At 58.9% G+C, this 16189-nt stretch overlaps 1 protein-coding gene and 2 gene segments (V, D, J or C); all 3 read left to right on the top strand.

The window, feature by feature from the left end:
- The first annotated feature begins 4834 nt into the window (after window positions 1-4834).
- On the top strand, window positions 4835-6085 carry LOC104289249. The segment is given in 3 exon segments: window positions 4835-4907; window positions 5042-5329; window positions 5895-6085. Coding segments are annotated over 3 exon segments (552 nt in total).
- Window positions 6086-6612: 527 nt separating this feature from the next.
- On the top strand, window positions 6613-7442 carry LOC104289248. The segment is given in 2 exon segments: window positions 6613-6658; window positions 7102-7442. Coding segments are annotated over 2 exon segments (387 nt in total).
- Window positions 7443-7766: 324 nt separating this feature from the next.
- LOC104289246 overlaps window positions 7767-16189 on the top strand; it is a gene marked incomplete at its 3' end in the record, with an annotated part of 11433 nt that continues 3010 nt past the window's right edge. Inside the window, exons 1-6 of the mRNA XM_009888162.1 lie at window positions 7767-7848; window positions 8058-8350; window positions 9185-9360; window positions 10370-10431; window positions 10551-10907; window positions 13677-13974. Of these exons, the coding sequence (XP_009886464.1) occupies window positions 7767-7848; window positions 8058-8350; window positions 9185-9360; window positions 10370-10431; window positions 10551-10907; window positions 13677-13974 (1268 nt within the window). The remainder of the gene's footprint in view (window positions 7849-8057; window positions 8351-9184; window positions 9361-10369; window positions 10432-10550; window positions 10908-13676; window positions 13975-16189) is intronic.

Below are 16189 nucleotides of genomic sequence, written 5' to 3'. Positions count from 1 at the left end.
AGACCCTCGGGCATCCCTTCACAATTCAGCAGTTCTGTATTTGGCTACACGGCCACCTTAACCATCACTGGGGTCCAAGCCGAGGACGAGGCTGTCTATTACTGTGGTGGCTCCGACAGCAGCAACAGCTATGGTGTCTCGAGAGAGACAATAATAGGAAGTGAGACACATGCTCAACAGTCGGAGGAATGTTTTCAGCCCTCCTCCCTCCTGGCCAAGCAGAATTGTGGCTGTGGTGGTGTGGCAGGTTCCTGTCTCCTCTGCATAACCATCTCTGCGAATGTCCTCCTTTTCAAGTCCTGGAGCACTGAAGGTGACTCTGTGGTTGGGGACCGTTATCCTTGTCCCTAAAAAATTCACAGCTTGACATTCTTGCCCACCCTACTGTCTCTTGCTGATGACCATATCCTCCTGCTGCAGCCAGAGCTGCCTTTGTGCTGGGATGGGTTGGGATGGACTCAGCCCCCCAAATTTGCCCTTGACACTGGTTGGTTCCATTGGCCTTCGATTGTGGCCTTCCCCCTCCTGCTGCCCGGGGAGGGCTGTGCTCGTGGGGCACTGGCTGACCCGGGTCTTCTCCCCTCTCTCCTCTCCCTCTCCAGGTTCCCTGGTCCAGGCAGTGCTGACTCAGCCGCCCTCCGTGTCGAAAAACCCAGGAGAAACGGTCCAGATCACCTGCTCTGGGCTTAGCAGCAGCAGCAATGCTGTTGGCTGGTACCAGCAGAAGGAACCTGGCACTGCCCCTGTCACTGTGATCTACAATGACAACCAGAGACCCTCGGGCATCCCTCCGCGATTCTCTGGTTCCAAGTCAGATTTGCATGGAGGGGCCGTGCCCCAGGAAGGTGGGGGCTTAAAAGGGAGTCGGGGTCAGTGAGACAGCTCCATCGGCGTGGGGACACGTAGCTGGTGGGATCGCACCATGGCCTGGGTCCCTCTCCTCCTCGCGGTGCTCGCCCATGTCTCAGGTGCTCTGGCCAGACTCGCTGCAACCGGACGGGGCCTTTGGGCACAGGAGCCCCGTCCCGCTGCCCGGGGAGGGCTGTGCTCGTGGGGCACTGGCTGACCCGGGTCTTCTCCCCTCTCTCCTCTCCCTCTCCAGGTTCCCTGGTCCAGGCAGCGCTGACTCAGCCGCCCTCCGTGTCGAAAAACGTGGGAGAAACTGTCCAGATCACCTGCTCTGGGCTTAGCAGCAGCAGCTATGATTATGTTGGTCGGTACTAGCTGAAACCTGGCACTGGCCCTGTCACTGTGATCTATGGTAGCAACGAGAGACCTTCGGGCATCCCTCCGCGATTCTCCGGATCCAAATCTGGCTCCACGGGCACCTTAACCATCACTGGGGTTCAAGCTGAGGATAAGGCTTTTGGGAGGAGAGACAGCAGCAGTGATGCTGCTGTAGTGACACAGAGAGAGGTGGAAGTGGGGTACAGAGGAGTTAAAAATAGGTCTTTCTGCTCTTCTCCCTCATGGCTGACCAGGGCTGTGGGGCTGAGGCAAGCTCCTATACCCGTCCAAGGATATGACTGTTAATGTTATCCCAACTGTTGCACGCCATTTGGGAGGTGACTCTGGGGCTGGGGGGGTTTCGTGTCTGTTCCTACAGAAGACATGGCGTTGCCTTGTCACCCGCCCCAGTGCCTCTTGCTCCTCGCAGCCCCGTCCTCCTCTTGCTGCGGGAGCTGCTTCTGTGCTGGGATGCTCTGGCCTGGGAAGGGCTCTGCTCCCCCATAATGTGCCCATACTCCAACTGGGGCCTTTCTCCAACACAGGCCCTCCATGTCCCTGCTTTGGCCAGCTCTCCTGGCAGGGCCCCAGTGCTCAGTGTGTGTTGCTTTGGGTCCCTGTGTGGCACTGGGACCTAATGGAACAGGGGCCCTGTCCCCATCATGCAGCCCGGGGAGGGCTGTGCTCGTGGGGCACTGGATGACCCCATCTTCTCCCCTCTCTCCTCTCCCTCTCCAGGTTCCCCGGTCCAGGCAGCGCTGACTCAGCCGCCCTCCGTGTCAAAAAACGTGGGAGAAACCGTCCAGATCACCTGCTCTGGGAGCAGCTACAGCTATGGCTGGTTCCAGCAGAAGGTTCCTGGCACTGGCCCTGTCACTGTGATCTATGGTAGCAACGAGAGACCTTCGGGCATCCCTCCGCGATTCTCCGGATCCAAATCTGGCTCCACGGGCCCCTTAACCATCCCTGGGGTCCAAGCTGAGGACGAGGCTGGCTATTACTGTGGTGGCTGGGACAGCAGCAGCAGTTATGATATCTGATGGTGACACAGAGCAATGGGGAAGCGATACAGAAACCTCCCACCATCACAGGGGCCATATAGGAGTCTCTGCTGTCCCACCATTGCCCATCAAGGGAGGGCGGTGGTTCTGGGGCACTGGCTGACCCCCATCTTCTCCCCTCTCTCCTCTCCCTCTTCAGGTTCCCTGGTCCAGGCAGCGCTGACTCAGCCGCCCTCCGTGTCGAAAAACGTGGGAGAAACTGTCCAGATCACCTGCTCTGGGATTAGCAGCAGCTATGCTTATGCTGGCTGGTATCAGCAGAAGGTTCCTGGCACTGCCCCTGTCACTGTGATCTACAACAACAACAACAGACCCTCGTGCATCCCTCCGCGATTCTCCGGATCCACATCTGGCTCCACGGCCACCTTAACCATCACTGGGGTCCAAGCCGAGGACGAGGCTGTCTATTACTGTGGTAGTGACGACGGCAGCAATGCTGGTTCCGGGTCATGGTGATGCTGATATTAGGTTTTTTCCCTCCTATTCTTTGCTACACCTTCCCCTGCGTGGAGAAGAGCTGCAGAGAGTAAGTAGACGGTTCCCTTTTTCATTTCCGCCTGTTAAGGCTCTGCCTTTGCAGGGTTGTTTTCTGCAGCTCTCTCCTGATGCCACCTCCCTTCTGGTGCCCATGCTGTGCTGGAGCTGCCCCCGTTCCCTCTGTCTCACTCTCTGGGGATTCCTGCCCTGCAGACCCTGGCTGTTGGCCTGGACCTGGCCCCATTTTGGACATGGGCAGAGGGATGTCTCCAGACCGCCACAAACACTGGGTGCCCACGGCAGGCCATGACCCTGGCCCGGCCTGGGGCTCCAGCCACTCCTCGGGGGGTGCCTGGGCCTGGGGCTGCACCCGGGGTGTCCCGTCCATGTGCCTGAGGGCAGAGGAGTCCCTTCACCATCGCGCTGCCCAGGGAGGAACATTCTCCTGGGGCACTCGCTGAGCTCCATCTTCTCCCCTCTCTCCTCTCCCTCTCTGTGTCTCCAAGCAGGGCCTTCTCAGCCGCCCTCAATGTACGTGTCCCCCAGAGTAAACAGCTGGATCTCCTGCTCCAGGATTGACAACTACTATGGCTGGTTCCAGCAGAAGGTACCCGTCAGTGCCCCTGTCACTGTGATCCATAGTAACACCAACAGACCCTCAGAACATCCTTTGCAATTCTCTGGATCCTTCTCAGGCTCCACAGGTACGTTAACCATCACTGGGGTCCAAGCTGAGGACGAGGCCGTCTATTACTGTGGTGGCTGGGACAGCAGCAGCGGTACCTATGGTGTCTGGTGACAAGGAGTAATAGGAAGTGAGACAGACTGGAAAGTCAGAGGAAGGTTTTCAGCCCTTCTCCCTCTTGGCTGAGCAGAGTGGAAATGACACAGCTCAGGTAATGCAGATCTGTGGTACGGCTGGATGTTCCTGCCCTCAAAATATCTCATCCTGTGGCTGGTCCTCTGGCCCAGAGAAGCTGGGAGAAACCCTGTCATCATGTCTGGTGCCCTCCTCTGGGCTCCCTGCCAGTTCAGGGCTGATGCCCACCCTCCTCCGGTGAGAGCATCAGTGCCCAAGGGCCCCGTGTCTGTGCGAGAGGCTGTCCCGTTGTGTAGGGTCCCCTGCAGGTACCGCGGAGGCTGTGGTAGGGGCTGGAGATGTCTCTTGACTCGGTGGTATCTCTGGTAGGGCTGAGGGTCAGCGTGGGCAGAGTCCTGTGCTGGGTTCTGCTCTCGGTTCCTCGGGTGCTGTCCCTGAGGTCCTTCTCGTCCCCACACGGTGTCAGTGTGGCCCCGCAGCGCGGTGCCTAACGCCCCGGTGCAGGGCAGCCCCGGCACAGCCCTGGGGAGGCTGCTGTGGCCCGTGCTGTCGGCGGCAGAAGAGGGGCTGCCCCTGGGCGGGCAAGCGTGGGCAGATGGAACGTGTGCTTGATTGGTACCAGCTCCAGCCTGAGTCTATTCGTGGTTGCTGCGAGGCCGCTGGAGACCCCCGGCTCACCCTGAGCTGCAGGAACTGGGGGCTTTTTTTTTCCTTCCTGTTGGGCAGCCCTGAAGCTCCCGGTGCCCGTGTGCTTCCAGTCCCCTTCCAGATCCCAATTCTCTGCTCTGCAGTTCTCTTGGGGAGCTTGACAGAGGCTCAGCTGTGCCCTCCTCGTTTGAAGCAGGGCCAGGCTTTGCCAGCTCCTCTGCCAGTGCTGCTGAGCAGAGTGTGGCTAGCACAGCCACCCAGGGACCAGCAAGCGCCGGGCAGAGTTGGGGACACTGGGCACGGGAGTTCCCTCCCGGTGCAGCGAAGCCACGGTCCTGCCAGGCAGGGACTGGCACCTGGTGGGTCCTGACTGAGCTGAGCGCTCAGCACCCATGTTGGAGAAGGAGCAGGTACCCTGGGAGCAGGCAGCCCAGATGATCTTGGCAGCTTTTGTGAGCCACAGATGTGCCTGCAGTGGGCAGGGGAGCACTGGGGCAGGAGCTACTGGTGAACACTGGAAGCCACATATTCATGGAGGAGCTGTGCCTGAGCAGGCAGGGTCTTAAAAAGGGAGTTGAGTCCATGTCACAGGCCCATCAGCATGGGGATGCAGAGCTGGTGGGATAGTGCCGTGGCCTGAGCCCCTCTCCTCCTCGCAGTGCTCGCCCACGGCTCAGGAGCTCTGGCCAGACACGACGTGCCCGTCCGGGGACTGTGGGCTCATGGGTCTCATTGTGCTGCCCGGGGAGGGCTGTGCTCGTGGGGCACTGGCTGACCCCCGTCTTCTCCCTTCTCTCCTCTCCCTCTCCAGGTTCCCTGGTCCAGGCAGCGCTGACTCAGCCGCCCTCTGTGTCGAAAAACCTGGGAGAAACCGTCCAGATCACCTGCTCAGGTGCTAGCGGCAACTATGGCTGGTTCCAGCAGAAGGTTCCTGGCACTGCCCCTGTCACTGTGATCTACTACAACGACAAGAGACCCTCGGGCATCCCTGCGCGATTCTCCGGATCCAAATCTGGCTCCACGGGCACCTTAACCATCACTGGGGTCCAAGCCGAGGACGAGGCTGTCTATTACTGTGGTGGTTACGACGGCAGCAGTGCTGATCAGGGCATGGAGGCACTGAGTTATGGGGAAGTGAGATACAGACCCAGCACTGAAAAGGAAGGATTTCTGCCCTTTTCCCTCATGCCCAAGCAGGGTTGTAGCTGTGGCAGATTCCTGTCCCATGTCCAAGGACATGGATGTGAATGTCCCCACTTCCATGCCCCAAGGCACAGGAGGTGACCCTGGGGCTGGGGTTTCCTTTTCCTGTCCCCAGGAATGGGAATGGCATTGCCTCATCCCCTGCCCCACTGCCTCTTGCTGCCCCGTCCTATTGCCACTGCTGCTCCTGTCTCTGCTGGGTTGCTCTGGGCCATGCTGGGCTCTGCTCCCCCAAAGTGTCTGTAGCCATGACCAGGTCCCTTTCCCTCAGAGGGTGGTGTTCCATTTCCTTGCTGCTGCCAGCTCTCCTTGCAGGGCCATGGGTCTCTAGTTTTCAGCTCTGCCTGTGGGGCTGTGGGTCCCTCTGTGGCATCAGAGCCTCCCCTGCCAGGGGAGGTCTGTGCTCGTGGGGCACTGGCTGACCCGGGTCTTCTCCCCTCTCTCCTCTCCCTCTCCAGGTTCCCTGGTCCAGGCAGCGCTGACTCAGCCGCCCTCCGTGTCGAAAAACGTGGGAGAAACCGTCCAGATCACCTGCTCTGGGCTTAGCAGCAGCAGCAATGCTGGCTGGTACCAGCAGAAGGTTCCCGGCACTGCCCCTGTCACTGTGATCTACAAGAGCAACCAGAGACCCTCAGACATTCCTTCATAATTCTCTGGTTCTGCATCCAGCTCCACGGCCACGTTAACCATCACTGGGGTCCAAGCCGAGGACGAGGCTGTCTATTACTGTGGTAACTGGGACAGCAGTGCTGGTCAGGGTCAACGTACCCTGCAGGGTGGCAGTTTGTGGCTGTGGCATGCTGTTGTTGAGGGATGACTAAGGTTTGGGTAGTGCAGATTACAGGTGTGGTTTTGCAGGTGGTGGTGGTGTACCAGGGGACGTAGGCACCAATGATCCCTGGTGGGATCAATACATCCTCCTGCCACATGAATATGGGGCCATCAACAACCATCCTGTCATCTGCTCTGGGCTTTACAGCAACAGTAGCTAATGCTGTCAGCTGGTACCAGCAAAAGGTACTTGGCAGTGCCCCTGTCACTGTGATCTACAAGAGCAACCAGAGACCTTCAGACATGCCTTCACAATTGTCCAGATTCTTGTCCTGCTCCACAGGCACCTTAACCATCACTGGGGTCCAAGCTGAGGATGAGGCTGTCTTTACTGTGGTAGCGACAATGGTGGCAGCAGCTATGGTGTCTGGAGGACAAGGAAAAATAGGAAGTGGGACACTGGCATGAAAATCAGAGGGAGGTTTTCAGCCCTTCTCCCTCTTGGCCAAGCAGAGTTGTGGCTGTGGCACTGAGGCACATTCCTGTCCCCTCTGCATGACCATCACTGTGAATGTCCTCCCTTTCATGACCCAGAGTACTGAAAGTGACTCCATGGCTGGGGTCCATTATCCTTGTCCCTACAAAATTCACAGCGGGGCCTTGTCTGCCACCCCACTGCCTCTCGCTACTGATGGCCATGTCCTCCTGCTGCTGCCAGAGCTACTTCGGAGCTGGGATAGGCTGGGCTGGACTCAGCTACTCAAATTTGCCTGTGACTGCGGCTGGGTTTGTCCTCCAGTTGTGGCATTCCCCATCCCTCTGCCAGGAGAGGGCTGTTGTTTTGGGGCACTGGCTGACCCCCATCTTCTTCCCTCCCTCTGTATCCCTCTCCAGGTTCCCTGGTCCAGGCAATGCTGACTCAGCCATCTTCAGTGTCAGCGAACACGGGACAAACTGTCCAGATCACCTGCTCCGGGATTAGCAGCAGCAGCAATGAAGTTGGCTGGTTCCAGCAGAAGGTTCCTGGCACTGCCCCTATCACTGTGATCTATGCTAACGACAAGAGACCCTCGGGCATCCCTCCGCGATTCTCCGGATCCAAATCTGGCTCCACAGGCACCTTAACCATCACTGGGGTCCAAGCCGAGGACGAGGCTGTCTATTACTGTGGTAGTGCAGACAGCAGCAGTGCTGATCTCAGGGTGACACTGAGCCACGGGCAAGTGAGATCTTGACTGTCACAGGGGTCCGTTTTATCTCTCAGCCCAGCAGGACCCTCTCACCAGCTTTGGGGTTTTCCTGTTTCCCTCCCGGGTGCCCTTCCCCACGTGCCCCACATCTCAGGGCTGTGAATGTGTCCCAGTGATGTGGCCCTGGTGCTGGAGAGTCGTGAGCTGGGCTCGTCCCTGCTGCCCAATATCCTGTGATCTGCTGCGGGACGACCAACAGTGCTTATGGCTGGTTCCAGCAGGACACACCTGGCAGTGACCCTGTGATCTATGAGAGCAGCATGAGACCCTCAGACATCCCTTTGATTCTCTGGATCCTTGTCTGGCTCCATGGGCACCTTAACCATCACTGGGGTCCATGCTGAGGATAAGGCTGTCTGTTACTATGGTGGCAACAATGGCAGCTATAATGGTGACATGGAGCAATGTGGAAGTGATACAAAAAACCTCCCGCCATCACAGGGGCCAGTTAGGAGTCTCTGCAGTCCCTGTTTGATGGTGGGACAGCTCCCCACCATGGCTCTGCCCTTGCTGTCTGTGCTGCAGGTGGGAGCCCAGGGAGGGCTCTGCTCATGGGGCACTGGCTGACTCCCCATCTTCTCCCCTCTCTCCTCTCTCCAGGTTTGGTCCAGGCAGTGGTGACTCAGCTGCCCTCAGTGTCGAAAAACCTGGGAGAAACCGTCCAGATCACCTGCTCTGGGGTTAACAGCTATGCTGGCTGGTTCCAGCAGAAGGAACCTGGCACTGCCCCTGTCACTGTGATCTACAGTAACAGCAACAGACCCTCGGGCATCCCTCCGCGATTCTCTGGTGCTATGTCTGGCTCCACGGCCACCTTAACCATCACTGGGGTCCAAGCCGAGGACGAGGCTGTCTATTACTGTGGTGGCAACGACGGCAGCACTGATCCCACGGTGACACAGAGCAATGGGGAAGTGATACAAAAAAAATCCACCTTTGCAGGGAGCTGGGAGTCTCTGCTGTCCCTGTTTGATGGTGGGGCAGCTCCCCACCATGGCTCTGTCCTTGCTGAGCAGCGCAGCATGTGGCTGTGCCTGGTGTCCCAGCTCAGGTGACCCTTAGAGTGACAGGACTGTGCCCATTGCCTGTCATTTGAGGAGGAGAGGGGATGGGATGGGACGGGATAGGACAGAATAGGATATTTTTGTGCGAAGGGACATCCCACAGTCATCTAGTCGAACTTCCTGATCATTTCAGGGCTGATTAAAAATTAAAGTCTCTTACTAAATGGCATTGTCCAAATGCCTCGTTAACACTGATGGGCTTGGGCATCAAACACCTCTCTAGGAAGCCTATTCCAGCATTTGACCACCCTCTCAGTAAAGAAGTGCTGGCTGACTCCCAGCAGCCCTGTCCCTGTCCTGTGCTGCAGGGCTGAGGTCTCCTGCACTTTCCAGCTGGCACCCTGTACCTGGTACCCCCCTGTGCCCTCCTCCCAGCCCAGTAGCGCCAGAACCCCCAGCGCATCACCCCCGGGTGGTTCAACCCTGCTGAAGCTGTGTGTCCAGAGCCGAGAGGTGGGGACATGCCCAGGGCTGGGGAGCTGGGAAAAAGCTTTGCCTTCAAGCCCTGGGAAGGAACATTTCTCGTGGGTGCAGCAGCTCCAGGGCTGTGCATGACGCTGTTGGGGCAGAGCAGGGCTGGCCAGGGGCTGCTCTGTTGCGCTGCAAGAGGAGCCCTTGGGCTACTCCAGAGTGGCTGTGTTTGCCCTTTGGGCTCATGCTCAGCCCGTGCAGGAAAACCTGAGCATGTCTGACCCCTGGGACCCCCCTGGCCAATGTCCCACCATGGCCCCACAACTGCAAAGCGCTGCCCTGCACCCTGACCCCATCCCTGTCCTGCTGCGGGACCCTGGGACAGGCTACCGCTGGGGACAAAGGTGCCAGCTCCTCCCCGTCATGGGGTGCCGTGTCATGGGGCGCAGCTTTGACATTGCCTGCATCCCCACAAGTGTGACGGGGCAGGTGACATGGGCTGGTGGTGAGGGTGTGCAATAGGGCCAGGCTGTGGGCAGGAGTACTGGCCCCATGGGGACTGCATTTGTGGTGTCAGGAGGTGCCGTGTGGGCAGCGGGGTGCCAGGTGGCCTTTGCCACCAGCTTTGTGCCAGGGACCATGGTGTCTGGGGGAGGGCGATGCATGGTGGGCTGGGGCCAGGAGTGCACGGGCAGGGTGGCACTGAGCACCCTGCGGTGCTCAAGGGCGAGGGCCACTCTGCGCTCTCTGATGAGCCCCGCTCCACTTGCCTGCTCCACGTTAAGGTCCCAGGGGCTCATCGGTTGCAGGTAACATTCAGCTGAGGAGCTCGGATGGATGGAAAGGATACTTTGCGCCTGCCTTTTCCCAGCCCTTTCCCCATGGGACAGCCTAGTTGGGCCCATCTAGGGCCCAAAAATCCACCCCAGTGGCAATAGTCTGGGCAAAGGACTGTCTTTCTGTCCCCGGCACAGCCACTAACTCTGCTCCCCTCAACCCGTGGCGGGGATGTTGGAGCTGCAGATGCCGCCTACCTCCTCCTACCATCCCCTGCCCCAGCACCCACCTCTCCTGTATCTTTTGCCCCTGCAGCCGCTTGGACCGGGATGAGGATGGGGAGGAGGCTGTGCTGGCACATTTCGGGCTCTGCGCTGGGACACGTCTCTGTGTCTCCGCTCGGTCCCCAGGGACAAGCCCCACTGCATCTGGGGTGGTGGGGCTGGGTGGGGAGGGCAGTGTGGGCAGGATCTGACCCAGAGCGCGGGCTCGGATTTGCATGGAGGGCTGACGTGTGCGGCTGGGGGGAGAAAGGCGTTGCTGCTGCCCTGTGCCACGTGTCCAGAGCTGTCTGTAGCTGGTGCCGCCCCGGCCCCTCTGGGCTCTGGGTGGTCCAGGCAGGGTCCAGTGAGAGACACCCATCAGTGTGGGAACACATAGCTGGTGGGATCGCGTCGTCGCCTGGGTCCCTCTCCTCCTCACAGTGCTTCCCTATATCTCACGTGCCCTGGTGCAGCCGGGGCCATTGGGCACAGGGCACCGTCCTGCTGCCCGGGGAGGGCTGTGCTCGTGGGGCACTGGCTGACCCGGGGCTTCTCCCCTCTCTCCTCTCCCTCTCCAGGTTCCCTGGTCCAGGCAGCAGTGACTCAGCCGCCCTCCGTGTCGAAAAACGTGGGAGAAACGGTCCAGATCACCTGCTCTGGGCTTAACAGCAACAGCTATGCTGGCTGGTACCAGCAGAAGGTTCCTGGCACTGCCCCTGTCACCGTGATCTACAGGGACAACCAGAGACCCTCGGGCATCCCTCCGCGATTCTCTGGTGCTATGTCTGGCTCCACGGCCACCTTAACCATCACTGGGGTCCAAGCGGAGGACGAGGCTGTCTATTACTGTGGTGGTTACGACGGCAGCACTGATCCCACGGTGACACGGAGCAATGGGGAAGTGATACAAAAAAACCCCGCCATTGCAGGGGCAAGTTAGGAGTCTCTGCTATCCCTGTTTGATGGTGGGGCAGCTCCCCACCATGGCTCTGTCCTTGCTGAGCAGTGCAGCATGTGGCTGTGCCTGGTGTCCCAGCTCAGGTGACCCTTAGAGCCCCAGGTCTGTGCTCATCCCCTGCCATGTGGCGATGGGGCGTACCACAGTTGGGAACATGCCATTTCCCACGGTCATTTTAGCCACCCCTGAGGACTAACCTGAGGCAGAAGCTGTCTTTTACTGTGCTGGCTGGGATACCAGTGCTGATCAGTGTCATGGTGATTCCCAGCACTGGGGAAACGAGACACAGAATGGTCAGGGTTGGAGATCATCTAGTCCAACCCCCCTGCCAGAGCAGGGTCACCTACAGGTGGTTGCACAGGATGGTGTCCAGGCCGGTTCTGAATGTCTCCAGTGTGGGAGACTCCCCAACGTCTCTGGGCATAGGCTGCCACCCTCAACGTAAAGAAGTTCCTCCTCATGTTTAGATGGAACTTCCTATGTTAAAGTTTGTGCCTGTTACCTCTTGTTCTATTGCTGTGCACCTCTGAAGAAAGACTGTTCCCATCTATTTACCCTTCCTTTAAGTATTTATAAGCATTAATAAGATCCCCCCTCAGTTGTCTTTTCTCTAGACTAAGTGCCTAAGCTTTTCCTCATAAGAAAGATGCTCTAGTCCCCTCATCGTCATTGTAGCCCTTTGCTGGACCCTCTCCAGCAGTTCCCTGTCCTTCTTGAAGCGAGGAGCCCAGAACTGGACACAATACTCCAGATGCGGCCTCACCAGGCAGAGTAGAGGAGGATGACCTCCCTCGACCTGTTACCCCAGGGCCCCTCGGGTGCCAACTGCTCCTGCTCCTATGACTGTTCCTACATGGCCACGTGGTGGTGGAGCTGCACACGTGCCCGTGAGGTGGCTCCTGCCATGGGACACATGCTCTGCTCCAGCAGGTCTCCTCTGTGCTGCCCACAGGGAGACAGTCCCCCCGCAGCCCTGCCCATGCCCATCGTCCCTCTGTGCCCTGGGCACCCTGGGGAGGCCACAGTCGGGGATCAGGAGGGGTCGTGATGGTGAGGGCATTTCCCATGGCTGCAGCCACTCTTAGGCTAGGCACGAGGCCACCGAAGGTGGCCACCAACCCTGTGCCCTGGGTCAGAGCAGGGCTGGCTGGGGTCTGCCCCGACAGTCATGAGCAGAGCTCCTGGGCTGCCCCGGCTTCGGCAGAGTTTGCCCAGTGCCAGCCCGTTGGGCTCTTGATCAGCTCATGGGGAGGCATTGCTGGAGCTCTGGGGCTCAGTACTGGGTGACTCCCGTTGTGCTGGGGAGTGGAGAACTGGGAAGATAAAGGTCTTGAGAGATTAGGCCTGGGCTGGCAGGGGAAGAGCCAGGGCAGAAAAGCAGCAGAGCAAGAGAGTACTGCGGGTGCTGGGGAAAGCCCCAGAATCTCTGGGGCTGGAGGTGCCTCTGGAGATCGTCTTGTCCCACCCCCTGCTCAGAGCTGGGTTGGCCACTGCGGGTTGGCCACAGCCTGTCCAGGCGGGTTTTGAATGTTTCCCAGGGTGGAGACTTCACAGCTTTCTGCAAAACCCGTCCCAGTGTTTGACCGTCCTTGCAGCAGAAAAAAGGTTTTGCTCTGTTTAGGTGGATTTTCCTGTGTTTCAGCCTGTGCTCCTTGCCTTTCGCATCGCCAGTGGACACCTCAGAGAAGAGCCTGGCTCCATCTTCTTTCCTGCCCCTGGGAGATATTTATAATGTTGATAAGATGCCCCCTGAGGCTCCCTGCCTTCGGCTCAGCCATCCCAGCTTGCGCTTTCTCCCTCCATATGAGGGATGCTTTGAGCCCTTCGTCATCCTCAGGTTCCTTCCCTGGCCTCGCTCCCATCTGTCCCGGTCCTCGGCTGGGGACCCCAGAGCTGTCACAGTGCTGGGCTTTGCCTCAAGGTGCTGAGCCCAGGGGAAGGACTTTCTCCATGGCTGCTGGCAACACTCCTGCTAACGCAGCTCATGGATGCTTTGCTGGCCCCAGTGCAACTTGGTGTCCCCCCAGCCCCTCGGGGACCTTTCTGCTGCAGGGCTGCCAGCAGCTTGGCACCAGTGCGCCCGGGCAGGGGTTGTCCCCCCGCAGGGGTAGGGCACTGCATGGCTGTTGCAAGAGAAGGGGCAAGGGCAGCGCTGCAGGGCCCCACGTGCATTGGGAAGGGCAGGAACGGCCAAGGTCTGTGTGAGGCACGGGGCAACCATAGGAGGGGAAGATGCTGGAAGTGGGGTAGGGGTGCTGGGGGTTGGCATCATCCCACCCCATCACTGGGAGGTGTGGGTGCTGCCTTCCATCCCCTGCCCCAGCGCCCACCTCTCCCTCATCTTTTGGCCCTGCAGTCGGTTGGACCGGGCTGGGGGTGGGGGCTGTGCTGGCACATTTCGGGCTCTGCGCTGGGACACGTCTCTGTGTCTCCGCTCGGTCCCCAGGGACAAGCCCCACTGCATCTGGGGTGGTGGGCTCCTGTTCCTGTCCAAGAATGTGGCTGTGAATGTTATCCCGACTGTACCATGCCGTGCTTCTGGTAGCCCCATCCTGCTCTTGCTGCTGCACTTGCCTCAGTGCGGGGATGCTCTGGCCCTCTGCTCTGTGTGTTTCTCTGGGTCACTGTGTGGTGTTGGGACCTTATGGAACAGGGCCCCTGTCCCCATTCTGCTGCCCGGGGAGGGCTGTGCTCGTGGGGCACTGGCTGACCCGGGTCTTCTCCCCTCTCTCCTCTCCCTCTCCAGGTTCCCTGGTCCAGGCAGCGCTGACTCAGCCGCCCTCCGTGTCGAAAAACCTGGGAGAAACCGTCCAGATCACCTGCTCTGGGCTTGACAGCAACGAATATGCTGGCTGGTACCAGCAGAAGGAACCTGGCACTGCCCCTGTCACCGTGATCTACAAGGACAACCAGAGACCCTCGGGCATCCCTCCACGATTCTCTGGTGCTATGTCTGGCTCCACGGCCACCTTAACCATCACTGGGGTCCAAGCCGAGGACGAGGCTGTCTATTACTGTGGTAGCTACGACAGCAGCAGTACTGCTGCCACAGTGACATGGAGCAATGGGGAAGTGGTACAAAAACCTCCCACCGTTGCAGGTGCAAGTAGGGTTCTCTGCTGACCCTGTTTGATGGTGGGGCAGCTCCCCACCACAGCCCTGTCCTTTGCTGCCTGTGCTGCAGGTGGCTGTGCCTGGTGTCCCAGCTCAGATGTCCTTTAGAGCCCCAGGTCTGTGCATGTGCCCTCTCATTTAGGGAGGCGATGACCCCCAGCAACCCCGTCCCTGCCCCACACTGTTGCTCCAAGATCCCCTGCACTCCTTGGCTGGCACCCAGGGCCCTCCCTGCCCTGCTCCCGGTCCAGCTGCACCAGGATCCCCCAGCACTGGGTACCTGCTCCCCCCAGTTAGTGCTGATTTTAGCCCGTAATGGTTTCTGTGGGTAGATGTTTTCACAAGCCATGCCAGGGGAATTTCAGGACGGTGGATGCTGTAAGGCTGTTCGGCACATCCTACCTTTTCCCTTCCCGTTTGCTTCCCACCATGATTGGGCAAGCCATGTTGCAAGAGTGGAGAGTGCCTGGCGTGGCGTCCCCTGCTCAGCGCCGGCAGCTGGGACACAGCAGTCACGTGTAGTGTTCCCAGTGCCTCCCCAGGACCAGCAACCCCTCACCTGCCCCTGCTTCTGCAGAGGCCACGTGCCAGAGGTGTGCCTGGTACACCCAGCACAGCATCAGTCTTCCTCCATGCCTCCCTCCAAGGAGACGAGCTGGACTTTTGAGCTGAATGTTGTTGCCCTTTATTGTCCTCCCCTAAAATGGGACCGACACCTCATCAGTGTCTGAGAAATTCTTAGAAACTGGTCATCCACAATAGATGGCTTCAACTATATGCTTTGCACAGAAAATTTCAGTGATTTTTTGGCTAGTTTCAGCCTTTGCAGCAATGCATAAACCTGCCCAGAGGCAAATCAAACCTCTGAGACAGAAAGTGCCTCAAACCACAAAATCTTTGAAGCATCATTTATTTTCTAATGACTTGGCAAGTTCACTGACTCTGCCTCTGTCTGGAACCACTTGAACAAACCACAGCATTTGAATATTTTCAAGTTCAATTTAAGTTGGTACCGTTGAAATTCAGGGCTCCGATAGCTTTTTTGCTCTGAGCCAAGCACCCTGCACACTGTGAGATTGGCGCCACGCTGGGAAAACATTTTACAAAGCAGCAGCCAAGCCTTCGCTGGGGAATTTGAAATTAATCAGTCTTAGCTGAAACCCATCCTGGCTCACCCCTACCTTGGGTATTGCAGCTTATGTAGGCATCCGCATCCCTTGCATGCTTTTCTCCGCTGGTCCCAGCTCTTCCTCTCTACCAACAGCCTCTGATGCCTCCTCTCCAACGCCCTTTGCCTTCCCTGGCCCTTGGCAGATGCTCCTGGGAGCACCCACCCGAGGGCTGTGAAGGTAGGGGCTATCAGGGCGCTGCAGGAGGAGCAGCCTGGGGGATGCAGAACGGGCAGGGGAGGCTCTGCGGGAAGCGGAGTTCCTGGGTGCGTAGGGGATACCATTGGCAGAGTGCTTGGAGCAAACCTGCAGGTCTCTGCCATCTCCTGTGCAAGGAAAATATGTCTGCCATACCCTTCTGTCCGTGCTGCTCCTCCCTGCTGCTCTGGAGCTGGCTCCGGTGCCTTGGGAAGCAGCCGCCGCCTCGGCAGGACTGGGTGAGATGCGTTTAAGTGCTCCACTTGGCGCTAAGAGCTGCTCCAGCACCGTCCAGCTCAGGTCCGGAAAGCAGGAGGGTGCCCAGGGCAGGACCGGCAGCAGGGCTGTCTGCCCTCCACTGCGCTCACCCTGACATTGCACGTGTCCCTCCTCGGCACACACATGCGCCGGGACGTGCTGCTCTCACTCGCCCTTTACTTCATGCTCCTCTCCCCTTCCTGGCCCCCGGCTCACCCATAGCCCAGGCCACACCGCCTAGACATGGCTGCCCCTTCTCAGAGCATCTCTGGCATCTCCACACAGCCCAGCCCGGGGAGGATTGCTGCAGAGGAGCGCTGCGGTACTCAAATGAGGTGAAGCTTGGCCTGGCGAGCTGCCACCCCCTCCCCAGAGACAGGCTGGGACTGATCATAAGGCCACCAAATGCCCTCCCCTCCTCCTGCGGTCCAGGTTCCCCGACCCAGGCAGGGTGTTAAGCGCTGAAACCTGTGCTGAGCTCTGTTAGGGCAGACACAAAACCCGCCGTGCGTTTGGCCTT

Source organism: Charadrius vociferus, unplaced genomic scaffold (assembly GCF_000708025.1).
Source record: "Charadrius vociferus isolate BGI_N301 unplaced genomic scaffold, ASM70802v2 scaffold326, whole genome shotgun sequence".
NCBI classification, from domain to species: Eukaryota; Metazoa; Chordata; class Aves; order Charadriiformes; family Charadriidae; genus Charadrius; species Charadrius vociferus.
This window is presented reverse-complemented; position numbering and strand designations above follow the sequence as displayed.